The sequence below is a fragment of the Urocitellus parryii genome, chromosome 6 (assembly GCF_045843805.1).
Source record: "Urocitellus parryii isolate mUroPar1 chromosome 6, mUroPar1.hap1, whole genome shotgun sequence".
Lineage (NCBI taxonomy): Eukaryota > Metazoa > Chordata > Mammalia > Rodentia > Sciuridae > Urocitellus > Urocitellus parryii.
This window is the reverse complement of record NC_135536.1, coordinates 67882078-67896352: the sequence shown is the minus strand read 5'-3', so window position 1 is coordinate 67896352 and position 14275 is coordinate 67882078. Positions and strand designations below refer to the sequence as shown.

The 14275-nt window shown below is 40.0% G+C and overlaps 1 protein-coding gene across 1 annotated transcript in view; it reads left to right on the top strand.

The window, feature by feature from the left end:
- Positions 1–14275, top strand: part of Syne2 (spectrin repeat containing nuclear envelope protein 2) — a 119412-nt gene that overhangs the window by 59796 nt on the left and 45341 nt on the right. Inside the window, exons 29-37 of the mRNA XM_026385107.2 lie at positions 1306–1510; positions 2779–2958; positions 3552–3680; positions 5167–5321; positions 5433–5577; positions 6530–6624; positions 7744–7978; positions 10335–10529; positions 13357–13482. Coding sequence (XP_026240892.2) covers positions 1306–1510; positions 2779–2958; positions 3552–3680; positions 5167–5321; positions 5433–5577; positions 6530–6624; positions 7744–7978; positions 10335–10529; positions 13357–13482 — 1465 coding nt within the window. The remainder of the gene's footprint in view (positions 1–1305; positions 1511–2778; positions 2959–3551; positions 3681–5166; positions 5322–5432; positions 5578–6529; positions 6625–7743; positions 7979–10334; positions 10530–13356; positions 13483–14275) is intronic.

The window sequence follows — 14275 nt, the reverse complement described above, 5'->3', positions numbered from 1 at the left end:
GGCCTCTGCTTTGAATGGTCTAGTTCATGTACAGTTAGATGCCGTGAGGGCTGGCATGTGCCTCCTGTAGTAATTGGACATGAATCTAAAAATGCCCTAATTACAGCCCCAGGGTAGCCACTTACAGAGAGCATGCACTGAATGTCAGGAGCCATCTCAGGAACATTAGAGGCAGTGGCAGAAACACACTAAGGGGTGGGCCGGGTGGGTGGGTTGCAGGAGTCCATCAAGCATCACCATAAACATTGTAAGCTGGAAAAAAAAGAACGTTGTATCTCTTGGGGAAGCCATTTCTGGTGGAAAGGAAGGAATATTTGTGACTGGAAGGAATTCTTTGAAAAATTGCTGCTTGTGGCATATGAAAGTCTTTCTAAAGTGTGTGGCCCTCATTAATTGCAAGACTTTGGTTTGAGGCATGATATATGAAAGCTAATGTGCTGGAGACAAGGACAAAGAGGTCAAGCCGCCTTGAGGGTCCTTCTCCACTCCTCCTCCATGCAGATGCAGCCACTCCAGTAAATCAACTTTGAACAAGTACTGAACAAAGGAAATCAAACTCTCTACCCTGCAGAGATGTCCTCAGGTCTCGATCCAGTCTATATTGGAAAAGGGAGTAAGCAGGAGCATAGAAATATATTCAACTCCACATAGAGTTATCAGGGCCACCCTCAACATAAGGTAGTACAGTTGCTATTTGAAGAGTCCTGGTCACCACCGCATGTACAAGTTCAACTTGTACTATTTGCAGACCATTTTGTACAGTTGTTTAAAATTAGATTTTCTTATTTTTTTATTAATAACTTGAAAAAATATATTTTTAAAAGTCACATAGGAGAGAAACGCAAGATATAGACTGTATATGGAATAAAACAATTCCCATTTACTTCTATAAAAGTGATATTTTACTTATATAATTGGAAAATAAACTTACTTTTCATAAACACATTTTAAAACTTGTTTAAAGAAGCTCTCTGTGGATTGGAAGTATCTCCCACATGGAGAAGCTTCATCAGGTGTACAATTCAGTGCTTTCTCCCCCTTTGACTAAGAGGTATTCATAATACAGTGGATATTTCTTGCTAATCACCAATGTTATCTCTTTTGTTGAATACTATAGTCAAGTAAATATCCTGATTTGGATCTGTTTATATTGCGGTTTATTAAATGGTGATGCCATTCATTTAAAAAAGCATTTGGCAGTGTCTTATCCACCTACTCTTAAATTCATAGTTGAGTGTGTATATTATACTTTTGCTACAAGAAAAAGGATGGAATGAGGGTCCTGTTGTCACATTGCACTGACAGGTGGACCCAGGTAAACCAAGATCTTGCAGACCAGTTGCAGGAGGCCCAGACTCTGCTCCAGCTCTGGAAAGTTTATCGAAGTGCTCATGTGGAAGCCACAGCAAGGCTGGAGCAGCAGGAAGCCAAATTTCAACAGCTTGCAAACATCAACATGTCTGGAAACAACCTGGCAGAGATCTTGCCAGTGGCCCTGCAGGACATAAAGGTGGGTACAGAGCCCAATGGGAAACCAAAGCCAAGTCAGCCCAGCTGACAGGGCCAGTGAGGGACAGCCTCAACCTTGAAATAAGACAGACCTCAGAGATATCAGTCAGGACAAGTGCCCTGGGGCACCAGGTGCCCAGGCTGACAAGTTGTGTAGCCTGCAATGAGGCGGAATGTGTGGGGCTGGAAGGAACAGAGCAGCTGGCAGCTCAGAGCAGAGGTTCCGGCAGCAGCCAGGAGGGACCTGGAAGCACCATGTTCTAAGTCAACACTTTGACTCTGGCAGTTAAATCTCTAAAGCAAAAGCCTTATATAAAGTCTGAGATAAAAGCAAAAGTGTGGGCTGAGGTTGTCGCTCAGTGGTGAATCGCTTACCTCTCACATAGGAGGCACTGGATTTGATCTTAGCACCACAAAAAATAAATAAAGGTATTGTGTCCATCTACAACTAAAAATATTAAAAAAACAAAACAAAAAAGGAAAAGTGTCTCCCCAGAGTGGGGCCATTGAGGAATCTCTTGTTTTAGAAATAATCATGAACTTGGTGCCATGTTAGTATGGTTTTTCTGTGGGAGTAGTGATTTTTAGAGGATATTTAAGAGCAGTACAGTCTCCTCTGTGGTGTTTTTCATATTAGAGTTACGAAATGTCCAGAAAGTGAATAATTTTTAGTTTTAAACTTAGTGACCAGGTGTATTTTGGATCTTCCGATGTTCAAATCAAAACAAAGTAAACAGTTGAATTAAAGACATAGGAATGCAGCTGAGCCATATTTCTAATCTACTTCTACCTGATTGGTTGTTTTAAAACAAAACAAAAATCTTGAAATTTCAAACACAAAACATCACCAAATGTAGTCCTAAAATCCGCTTGATTGAGATTCTATAGCCTCTGCAAAGTGAGTCCACATTTATATCAGGAAGTCTGAGGAGAAGGGGTCCACATCACAATGATTCTTGAAATGGTGTGCAATCTATAAACACACGAGTCTACCCAGTTGGTCTGCAGCTTCCATAAACTAGATCTCTCAACTCTTTTGGACGGTGGTCAGTTTTAGCTGTGAACTGACAAATTTCGGAACGGTTCAGTGAGACACTTCATTTGAAGAGATCTTAGCTTTTTCAGCTACTTAAAAGGAACAGTAACAAAAAGGTAAGCCCACAAGTTCAAGGCAAAAGTTCTCCTAGATTTTTTTGATGCTGATGGAATGGCAGGGGCTAGGGACTGATGTGAAAGGAGGGAGAAGTATGATTCCTCTTTCTTCTCCAGGAGCTGAAGCAGGAAGTGCAGAAGACAAAAGAAGTCTTTCTCCAAAATTCCATCCTCCTGGACCGATTCCCACAACCTGCGGAGTCCAACGCCTCGGGGCTCTTTTCTGGTCAACTGTATTCCCTCCGGAGAGCTATTTATTTGGAAAAGATGCTGCTTGTGAAAGCAAATGAATTTGAGGTTCATCTTACTTTTCCATTCAAATTGTAGTCGTGGACATTGATGTGCTAATCTCAATCCCTCTTAAGAGTGCTTTTTGGACAGCACGTTAGGGAAGGAGCAGAATGACAACACCCGGTGTGATTCTGTCTTCAATCATATGGACATGGGAAGATCTTAATGGAATGTGTTAGTTTAAAAATGTGATGTTTTATTTAGATTTCCTAGTAGGGCGGTTGAGTCATAGAAGTAGCTGCTGGATGGCCAGTTGCTATATTGTTTATTCGCTTTCTGAAAAGCTTTTAATGTGTGAGCTATATAGAGGCCTTGGAGTGCCAGTCTCAAGTCTCAATAGCAACAAGAAGTAAAACTAGCAAGCCCAAGGGCTGGCTCTCCTCTGTGTGGTCCCCTCAACAGGTGAGCTTTCCCTCTATGAAGGTCAGACGCACTGGGTGAAAATCTATGGTCTTCAGATTAGTCATCTATGAACTTTTCAGACAGTAATGTGCTGTTGGGGATGGAAAATAACTTCAACTTTTATCCTTCCCCGAGGCTATGCTAAACTGTGATATATGCTCATGGAAACCGTTTGTAATGAAAATCTCTCCTTCTAGTTTGTTCTCTCACAGTTTAAGGATTTTGAGAACCGGCTGGAATCTTTAAAAGGCCTCATTATACACGAGGAAGAGAATTTGGATAAACTTTACCAACGAGACAAAGAAGAAAATCCTGGCTCGTTCCTGGTATTGGCAATATTTGTCTTTCCTCAGGGCTTACACTCACCATAGGATGAAAAAAAATAAGCTAATTACTGTTGCACTATAGAATCAGTTTCCACCCTAATTAACGCTTGAGCACAGTTATTTGCTAACCATTTATTCCTGCCCTATTTTTTCTAGGGTCTAGAAAAGTAGAACACATGGAGATCTATTTTAGTAATATGTCATAGTAACTTTTCCTAGATTTTCTGTTATCTTGTGGTTCTTATTAATTAACTTATGTGAACCAGAATCAGCTACTGTGATTATTTTTTCTGGTTGGTTGAAGATCAAGTGTAAAATATTCTATCTGAATGGTATGTTTTTTATCAGGAATGGTAGCACATGCCTGTAATCCTAGAGTCTTTAGGAGGCTGAGGCAGTAGGATTGCAACTGGGATGCCAGCCTGGCCAACTTAGTGATACCCTGTCTCAAAGTTTAAAAAAGGGAACTGGAGGTGTAACTCAGTGGTAAGCACTTACCTAGCATGCATGAGACCATGGGTTCAATCCCCAATACTGCAAAGAAAGAAAAAAATTGTGTATTTTTTTCCTTTTTAAAAATTACCTTAATAAATTTTGTACAGTTAGCATAAGTGAATTGAAAGAATTTAGGAATTCTGGATCTTGCAACTCTTAAGGATTGATATTTATAACCTTAGATGAGGAGCAGCAAACGAGGTACCTTATCCAAATTCAAGTCAACCTGCTATTATTATAAAGTTTTATTTGAAGCCAGACATGCCCCTCCATTAACACATCATCTATGAGACTTTTCATACTTTAAGGGTAGAGTTGAAGAGTTGTTATAGAGATCATATGGCCTACAAAAACCTAAAGCATTTATTTATTTACTTATTTATGGTTTTTGTTTGTTGAGATGGGGTCTTCCTATGTTGCTCAGACTTAGAACTTGTAGCTTCAAGCAGTCTTCCTGCCCCAGGATGCCAAGGAGCAGGGACTCCCGGTGCTCAACACCATGTTCAGTTCAAGCATAAAATATGTATGATCTGGCCCTTTGCAGAAAATGTTTGCTGACCCTGACCTAGACTATTACAGCAGAGTTCTATAGTGATAATATGGATATTGTGAGACATGTTTTCTTAACATATTATGGACCTACTTACAGGCTGTACCTAGAATATCTTTTTACAGATAAAATGTTAATGAATTTGCTTTCTTGTGATTTTATATTCTATCAAAATGGAATAATATTTTCTTAAAGTATGGTTTAAGTTATCATGCTTTGCTGGGGGTATATTTTGTTTGAGCCTATTTTCAGTCTTGCTCAGACAAAACATTGATTTCCCTTCCTACTTCCTGGGCTATTTCAATGTCTAGCTAACTAACTGTGGGCAAGTCATTTACCTGTTCAGGCCCCAGTTTTCCCTCATCTTTAAGATAAGGAGGCCATTTCATTATCTAAGTATTCTTATTGGCATCCAAAAATCTGGTCTTTATTTTTTCATAGAATCATGTGCTAGCATTGATAGCCCAGTCTCCTGACATTGAACGTCTGAATGAAGACAGCCTCATGCTCCCACTCAGTGACATGCCCCTGAAGACGTTACAGAATATGAACCGGCAATGGATTCGCGCCACTGCCACAGCGCTGGACCGCTGCAGGTCAGAACATCCCATCTGTGCCATTGTTCCAATTTGGGTAAAATGAACAGCTCAAGTTTGGGAAAGTCGTCATCATGTGGTACCGTTTTGTTTGTTTTTAAACCTTTGTAGCGAGCTGCAGGAAAGTGGGTTAAATGAAAATTTTCTTCATTGTTGTGAAAAATGGGTCCAACTTTTGGAAAAGATAGAAGAGATGCTCAAAGTGAATATTGCCAACAGCCTCCCTGCTCTCCTGGAACAGCAGAAAGCTTATGAGGTAAACCTGTGCTCTCTGGAGCAGGAGTCCGGGAAAGATAGATCCAAATACAATAAGTACCTACCTATCACTCTCTAACTACAGAGTGTACATCTTTAAGCAAATTCAGTAATTAACTGATCATTTGTAAACTTCTCACACATTTCATACTTCAACATTTTGTTACAATGTTTTATAAGTGACAGCACTCCTAGATTTCCTGCAGTGCATGGAAGCTTCTAGCATAACTTTGCTTCTACAGAATGCAAATATACCCATCAAATAATATACCGAGAGCATATTAAATTACTTCAGCTCATTTTTGCATTTTCACTAATTCTCTATAGGAGTGAAGTACCCTGTGCAATAATAATTGCAATGTTTAGTAGTTCACGGAAGTATTCCCCCTTGCTATACTGATGTATATTCAAAATCCTCCTGGTGGCAAATCCTGGAAAGTGTGCCTGATTATTTCACTGTTACTTTTTAACATAACTGATTTTAGTCTATACTGTTACTAAGATCATCCAATGGAGCCTGGCAAGATGGCACTCACACACCTGAAATCCCAACAACTTGGGAGGCTGATGCAGGAGGATCACAACTTCAAGGCCAGCCTAAGCAACTTAGTGAGACCTTGTCTCAAAATAAAAATTGAAAAGGGCTGGGGGTGTGCCTCAGTGGTAAAGCACCCTTAGATTAAAACCCAGTACAAAAAAAAAATCCAATGGAAATGAGCATTTAGGCATAATTATGATTAGACCTATTTGCTCTAAGGAAATGTTGGGGTGATGGTTGAGCATTTCCAGTTGAACTCAAATAACTTGAAAACAAATCATTTCTATATCCCCTGCCATCATAGATTTTAATAAGAAATTTGTAGCAGGAAGCTATGTTGTAGTTGTAAAAGAAGGGCTCTCCACATTCATAAAAACGAATTCTAGCTGAGAATTTTATGTTTTGACCCATGCAGATGTTAGAAGCTGAAGTTTCTATAAACCAGACAATTGCTGATTCTTATGTCACCCAGTCCCTACAACTCCTGGACACAACAGAAATAGAGAAGAGGTAAGCCCTCTAGGACTTACAGAAATAATGCAGTTGATTGAGACAGACCTCTGACATGCAGATCTTTCTTCCTTTCTCTCTCTCTCTTTTTTTTTTTTTTTGTGTGTGTGTGCACTGACCAAATCAGAGTAATTAGTTTTCCATCTCCTCACCCTTTCTTTATAATTAGAACCCCCAAACACCTCTCTTCCAGTTCTTCTTAAAATATGAAGAAGGTTGTGACTCATAGTCACCCACTTTGCTACAGAAAACTAGAACTTACTTCTTTTATCTGCCAGCACATTCTTCTGCCCGTGTCCATGCCCTGAAGCCAGGTTAGCTGATAGATCACTATGAGTCCAGTCTTCTGGCAGTACATTAGGACAGGGTCTTGCTGTGTGGCCATAAAAACACCGGTGGCTCTTTTCCCTATGGTAGATGGATGGGGTCAGTAGCACAGAAGCTTTTGAAAATACCCATTCCCCAGGTATAGTAAATTTTAATCCAGAATGGTTCTTCTGTAATGTATTTCATCACCCTCATGATGGTTTGTTATTTCAAAATAAGTTTTTAAATGCTTCTGTTCCTAATAAGAAACCATGTCATAGTTGTTAAAGAAGGGACTTCTCTCCAGGCTGACCACCTGGGGTTAGGACCAGTGCTGGTCTAGCTGAGCAGAGCCCCCATGGCCAGTCTGCTGACCATAACTGAACTCTTCCTGTAGCTGGCTCATGTGGCAGGCTCTTTATTCTTAAAATTTAAGAACAATTTCCAGTAATTAGTAACACCACAAGGTACCTGCCTATTCATTTGTTTCCTTTCAATGCCAACTCCAAGATTTCTAGGCAGCATGTGGCATAATATATGTTAACACTGCTCAGTTTGTTTAAGGAAATAGTTGTATATACTGGCAAAACACCAATTATATGCAGATTATCTTCTGCTAAACACTTTTTGCCAACCACACATTGCCTCTTCCAAAGCTTCCCCTTAGGTTTAAGTGGAATGGGTCTCAAATTTTAACAAGTTGTTTGATGCAAATTGTACATACAAATAGAAAATCTGAGTCTCTATGACTCACTGACAGTATTCTTTCTTGTGTGATCATGTCAAGAATCTCTAACCATCTATTTTTCCCAGACCAGAATTTGTTTTGGAATTCTCAAATCTGACGGACCACTGGCAGAGTGCTGCCCAAGGCGTTCGGCAGAGGAAGAGTGACATTGACCAGCTGGTGAGGCAGTGGCTATACTTCACCTCCTCCATGGAGGACTTGTTCCGCTTCCTCACCAACACTAGCCACATGCTGTCCGCAGTAAAGGATCAGGATTGCTACAGCCTCTACCAAATCAGAAGTCTAATCCATGAGCTAAAGGTAATGCATGCAGCAGTAGTGTGAGAAACATGAGGTAGTCATCATTTGCTAAATGTTCATTCACCTAAAGTTTTGTATTTTCTCCAATGTCACAGTCCAAGTATGCTCTGCTCAATGGGAAGCCAGCTGGATGTAGTCACCACAGTCCACCGCCTGGTCTAGCCTTGTAGGATTAGAAACTCCAATATACCTGTTCATCTAGAATAGCAAGGCTCATCCAGGGGCAGTGGTACATACCTGTAGTCCCAGCGATTTGGGAGGCTGAAGTAGGAGGACCTCAAGTTCAAAGCCAGCCTTACCAACTTTGCAAGGACCTAAGCAACTTAATTGGAGTCTTCCTCAAATTAAGAAATAAAAATGGCTGAGAATGTGCTTTAGAGGTAGAGCACCCTTGGGTTTAATCTTCAGCACCAAAAAACAGTAATAATAACCATAGAAATAGAAGGCTTTCTTGGGCCATGGGATGAAGCTGGAAGCAAAGATGAGTGGATAGTGCCTGACACAGTGGCACACACCTATTATCTGAGCAACTAGGGAGGCTGAGGCAGGAGTATTGCAAGTTCAAGGCCAGCCTAGACAACTTAGTGAGATCCTATCTCAAAATAGAAAATAAAAAGGGCCAGGGATATAGCTCAGTGGTAGAGTGCCCCTGGTTCAATCCCTAGTACAGGGGTAGGTATGGGAGATGGGTTAGAGCCAAACTCAGAAGTTACACATGTCCCATCTGCCATATTCTGTTAATCAAGGCCATTAGACACACCCTCACAGGTTCAAGAGGAGGGGACAAAGGGACCACCATGTGATGAACAGTGGCAAGGTTCCAGAAGAACTTGTGGGACTGAGAGTGTTGTGATTATTTTATGAGAAAAAAACAGTTTGCCCTACCAGTTGGAAGCTGTTCCTGTAGTCTTGGAGAGTTGTTATGAGAGCTAAGACAAGAGCCATCTGAGTGGAGATTTTTTTTTTAAGGGCTATTTTTGTAGATAGTTTACAAAATTCACTAACAGTTTGAATGTGGCAAGTAAAGAAAAATGCAGTCCAGGATGACTCTGGTTTGGGGCTGGAGACCAAGCCAGGGAAGAGGAAGACCAGGAGGCTGAGGGGCTGGAAGATCTGGGGGGACGGGGTATGTTCCTGGAGTCAGTTTCTCTTATTTCCTCTGCTCCTTTGGGTTCGAATGATCTCAAGTCTTCCCAGAAACACCTTTGTACGTAAATCAGTGCTCATTGTTGTTTATCAGCTTCTGTCTTGGAAATGTCTACCTTATGTCCTAGATAAGAAATTTGAAGATGAAGGAAATCATATTTGGAAAGGAAAAAAGCTATCGAAATTTTTCCCATGAAAGCAAATTCTTTCAGAAGCATGAATCAATTAAAAATTTTTACTTCATTTTTGCATTTATAAATAGCTAATTTACATCCTCACTAAAGAAAAGCCTTTGTGATGTTCAGGTAGAATTGTTTTAAAGTGTCCTTTTAGTGCATGTATTAATATACATGTTTGTGTAATAATCTTGAAGTGGTTTTTTTTTTTAACCTCTTTTATTCTGTCCTCTTTTACATTTGTTCAGGATGATATGCCCATTATACTCTTCTGGATTGCCATGGTGATAAATAGTACGAATGATAATTTCAGGTCTAATACTAAATCATTTTCTTAATACACTTAGATCCATTTACCTTTATAAGCTTTTATTCTATAAAAGCTTATAAAGGTAAATGGTATAAGCATATATTTTAAACTTCCCTTTCCATCATTACACTAAGAATGTTAATCTCTTACTAAACCTTGTTTTATTTATTTATCTTAATTATTTTAAGAACATCTTCCTTGGTAATGTGCTGTCTACTCAAAGTAAAACATTAGCTTTGGAAGTGACTAAGAGCCCATGTATACACGTGTAAGTGTTCGTGCATGCTGCCCGTTCTGACCAGATTTGTTTGGTCTATGTCTAATTTAACATTTAAGAAAAGCTTTCAAGTCAAGCACCACGATGCACACCTATAATACCAGGTACTCAGAAAGCTGAGACAGGAAAATTGCAAGTTCAAGACCAGCCTCAACAACTTAACAAGGACCTAAGCAACTTAGTAAGGACCTAAGCAACTTAGCAAGACCCTATCTGAAAATTTAAAAAATAAAAAGGGCTGGGAATATACTCAGTGGTAAAGTGCCTCCGGGTTCAATCTCTGGTACCAGCAAGAGGAGTGGGGAGTGACAGAGGAAGGGAGAGCAGGAGAGAGGAGGAGGAGAAGGAAGGAAGAAAAGAAGTGCTTTGAAGGAAATCTAGACAAACACACACCATCACATTTGTATCACATCAGTGATTGAAATCAATATTTTTTTTTCTTTTTAGAATAAGGAAATCCATTTTCAGAGATGGCAAACCACCTATGCACTAACCTTGGAAGCTGGGGAGAAATTACTGAACACACCTAACCTGGAAGCAAAAGAGTCCATGAACAAGAGAATCAGAGAGCTGCAGAACAACTGGAAGGACACGGAGCTCCATCTAGCACAGATGATTAAGCATCTCCAAAGCATCATAGAGGTAAACCACCATGTATTCATACATTCATGGTGTTCAAGTACTCTGTATATGATTTTTATTTGCCATGTGAAGATGGGAGTGACTCTAGGAAATCTAATGTTGTGAGTTTTCCAATGGAACTCAAATTCTACTCACCTGTGAGTTATGCTAGTTACTTCATAATAGTAAAATAATAATATAACACGGAAAAAGCTTAGTGATAAGTATATAATTAGTTAAGGCTCTGGTAAGACATTTACATTTATGAAGTATGAAACAATCATTTTTGGTAGAAATTTAAGCCACAAAGCTCACCTTCCATACAATGGTCTATCCTGGGGTAAAATATATGAAATAAACACAAAAACTGTACTTTTTTTTTTTTTTTTTGAGTGCTGAGGATTGAACTCGGGCACTCAACCACTGAGCCATATCCCCCAGCCTTTTTTTTTCTTTTTTTTGTAGTTGTTGCTGATGTTGTTGTTTTATTTTTAGTTGTAGATCATCATAATTATTTTATTTATTTATTTATGTGGTGCCGAGGATTGAACCCAGTGCCTCACACATGATAGGCAAGCACTCTACCACTGAGCCACAATCCCAGCCCCTAGCCCTGATTTGTATTTTATTTACAGACAGGGTTTCACTGAGTTGCTTAGGGCCTTGCTTTTTCTGAGGCAGGCTTTGAACTCGTGATCCTCCTGCCTCAGCCTCCCAAACCGCTGGGATTATAGGCATGTACCACCACACCTGGCTGACACTACATTTTTCTGCTGTGATCAGAGAATACTCTTTTCCACATAAGTGAATTTTCCAGATACCAGATAATTTATGACTGCACACTTAAGAATTGAAATGTTCCAGCCGGGCACCGTGGCACATGCCAATAATCCCAAATGGCACAGGAGGCTGAGGCAGGAGGATTGCAAAGTCAGCCTCAGCAATTTAGCAAGGCCCTAAGCCACTTAGCTAGACTCTGTCACTAAATAAAATATAAAAGGGGCTGGGATGTGATTCAATGGTTAAGTGCCTCTGGGTTCATTCCCTGGTACAAAAAATAAAAAGAAGAAGAATTGAAATGTTCCCCACCAACCCTTTTCTCTAAGTTGTCCAGGCTGACCCCAATTTGTGTTCATCCTGCCTCAGCCTCTCAAATAACTGCAATTATAGGCATATGCCACACCACTTCCTGTTCCAAAATATTTTATTTTGAATCTTTAGTAGGAAAATTGTTGTTTTGCCAAAATACCATGGTATTCTCAAGGACTTCAGCTGATTTGAACCTATGACCCAAAACTTAGATGCTCTTTAAGTTCTGATATAATTTTTATGATTTTTCTTTCTCTTTTCTGAATAGGAAGCTTTTTTTTTTTTTTTATTCCCATCTTTGAGTTTCCCTACTCCATATGGCCCACTCTCCTCTAATCAGTTGTGTGCACTGCTACTAGATAACCAAGCTTGTCAGGGGCACCTTTTCAAATTAAGTATAACTGTGCTGAGTTTGGGCCTGAGCATTTCTCCTGTGAATGAAGTGTCTGAATTTTATGTGGTATGTGGATTTTATGTGAAATTCATGAGCTAGCAATCTCTGGTTGACCATCTGCTTTATTTGTAAAGCATGATGGTAAGGGAAAATAAAGGTTTGGTGGGAGCAGCTGGGACTCACAGTTCTGCTTCTCTCTTTGCTTTCTTCCTAGTTGAGTACCAGGAAGTAGATGCTGCTAGACAAATGGCCTCCCCTTAGGTGGGAGTGTTCCCTAGATTTGGGTCACCCTGAGTATGTTTAGGTAGCAGGTTGTACTGAGAAATGGAATGGTGTTTCATTGTATGTTTGTCTACTTTTACTAACCTAAGAAATAGAAACTTAACCTAATGAGTCCAGTATAAATACCCTGAACTTGAAAATGCAGGTTTCTATTTGCTCAGTAATGTGAGATCTAAGGAAAAGAGGTGGTCAGTACTAGGCTAGGCTTTTAACCCCCTCTCCGTAGGTCAATCAGTATTCTCTGAGTCTCATTTTAAGTGTGTTAATATTTACCCTGTGTCCCAAGGTCATAACTCCCATGAGTTGCTGAAGTTTGAAAAGCTTCGTAAAACTGCAAAGCACTATGGAGAAAGTGGCAGTCAGGGCAGTAATGAGAACAGACAAGGGAAGTTGAATGTAAAGGGGTTGCTACAACCAGGCATTGGAAGAAGCAGAGAGCCAGCAGAGGGGTGACATTAGAAGACCAGGAAGGGGCTGAGTTTTTTTTTGCTTGGTGGTGCCATCAACAGCATATGCCTAAGACTGAATGCTAAAAGTTCATGTTAGCTTTTTAGATCTAGACTTCTCCAAAACTCAAAAGGAAGGTTAGGTAAATGACAAAGACAAGCAGGGAGGAAGAGAGATTTCAATCCAAACGAGCCACTGGTAAAACTGCAAAGGCCATGTCAAGTCATATTGATGTCCCCTCTGCTCCTTTAGATCAGTCTACTCAAGACAGGGAACCAGGCTACAATGTGATTTATAAAAACACACAAGAACTGGGCATGGGGGTGCACACCTACAATCCCAGCGGCTTGGGAGGCTGAGCCAGGAGGATTGCGAGTTCAAAGCCAGCCTCAGCCACCTATCGAGGCCCTAAGCAAATCAGCAAGACCCTGTCTCTAAATAAAATTTTAAAAAGGGCTGGGGATGTGGCTCGGTGGTTAAAGACCTCTGGGTTCAATCACTGGTACCAACACATACACACACACACACACACACACACACACAGAAAGACTATGTGGATTAAATGAGCTATTTTATTTGTACAATTGTTTCTTAAGAACCAAGTACTTATCCAATTTAAATACTGTTTTTAAATAGACCTGGGACCAGTGTGAAAAGAAAATCAAGGAGCTAAAAAGCAGGCTGCAAGTTTTAAAAGCACAAAGTAAAGATCCTCTTCCAGAACTTCATGAGGACCTCCACAGAGAAAGAGAGCTGACTAAGGTACTGAAGTCTAACAGTGGTTGGGATAATCATTTAGCTGTTCTCAGAGCTCCTGAGGTGTTTGCTTGACTTTATTTCCATGTTGAAACTGAGTTTCACATTCAGTCAAAGAAGATTTTCCCTATCTTCTAACATCACATTCTGGGCTCTGAAGGTATTAAAATTGGTGATTTTTGTAATCATCAAATGAAGACGAGGAAAGTTTTTGCAAAAATCTATTCTTGGGATCTTAGGGATTTTCTCTTCCAGATCCTCTTTCTGTTGTTGCTCCTCTGTAATATAAGATGTGGCCTCTGGGATTACTTTAAAAGCTATTCCCTTATCAAATGACCTTGTCTTTGAAATTAGTACAACTGAAGAATTCATTTTTAAAACCAGTATGTTGAGTTTTTTACTCAAGTATAACATTTTCCTAAAATTCTTCTAAACCAAATTGTGCTACTATGCCTAATTGACCACACTGGCAAATATCCACATTCCTGGATATTTTAAGTCTTTGCAGAAGGCAAGTCACAAGCTTATGGATAGGAATTTGGACTATAAAATTCCCAAGTCAGGAACTTCCTGCATCTCTCTCTCTCCCCCGCCCCCATCTTTTGGTGCTGGGGATTGAACCCAGGGCCTGTCCATGCAAGGCAAGTGCTCTACCAACTGAGCCATATCCCCAGCCCCTGCATTTCTTTCTTATCTGCAGTTTGGTGTTTAAAAACATGGAGTGCCTACCAGAATCAGTGCCTTTTAATTTTTTAAGCTGAAAAAAAAAAATAGGCATTAATGGGTTGCCATTTTTGTT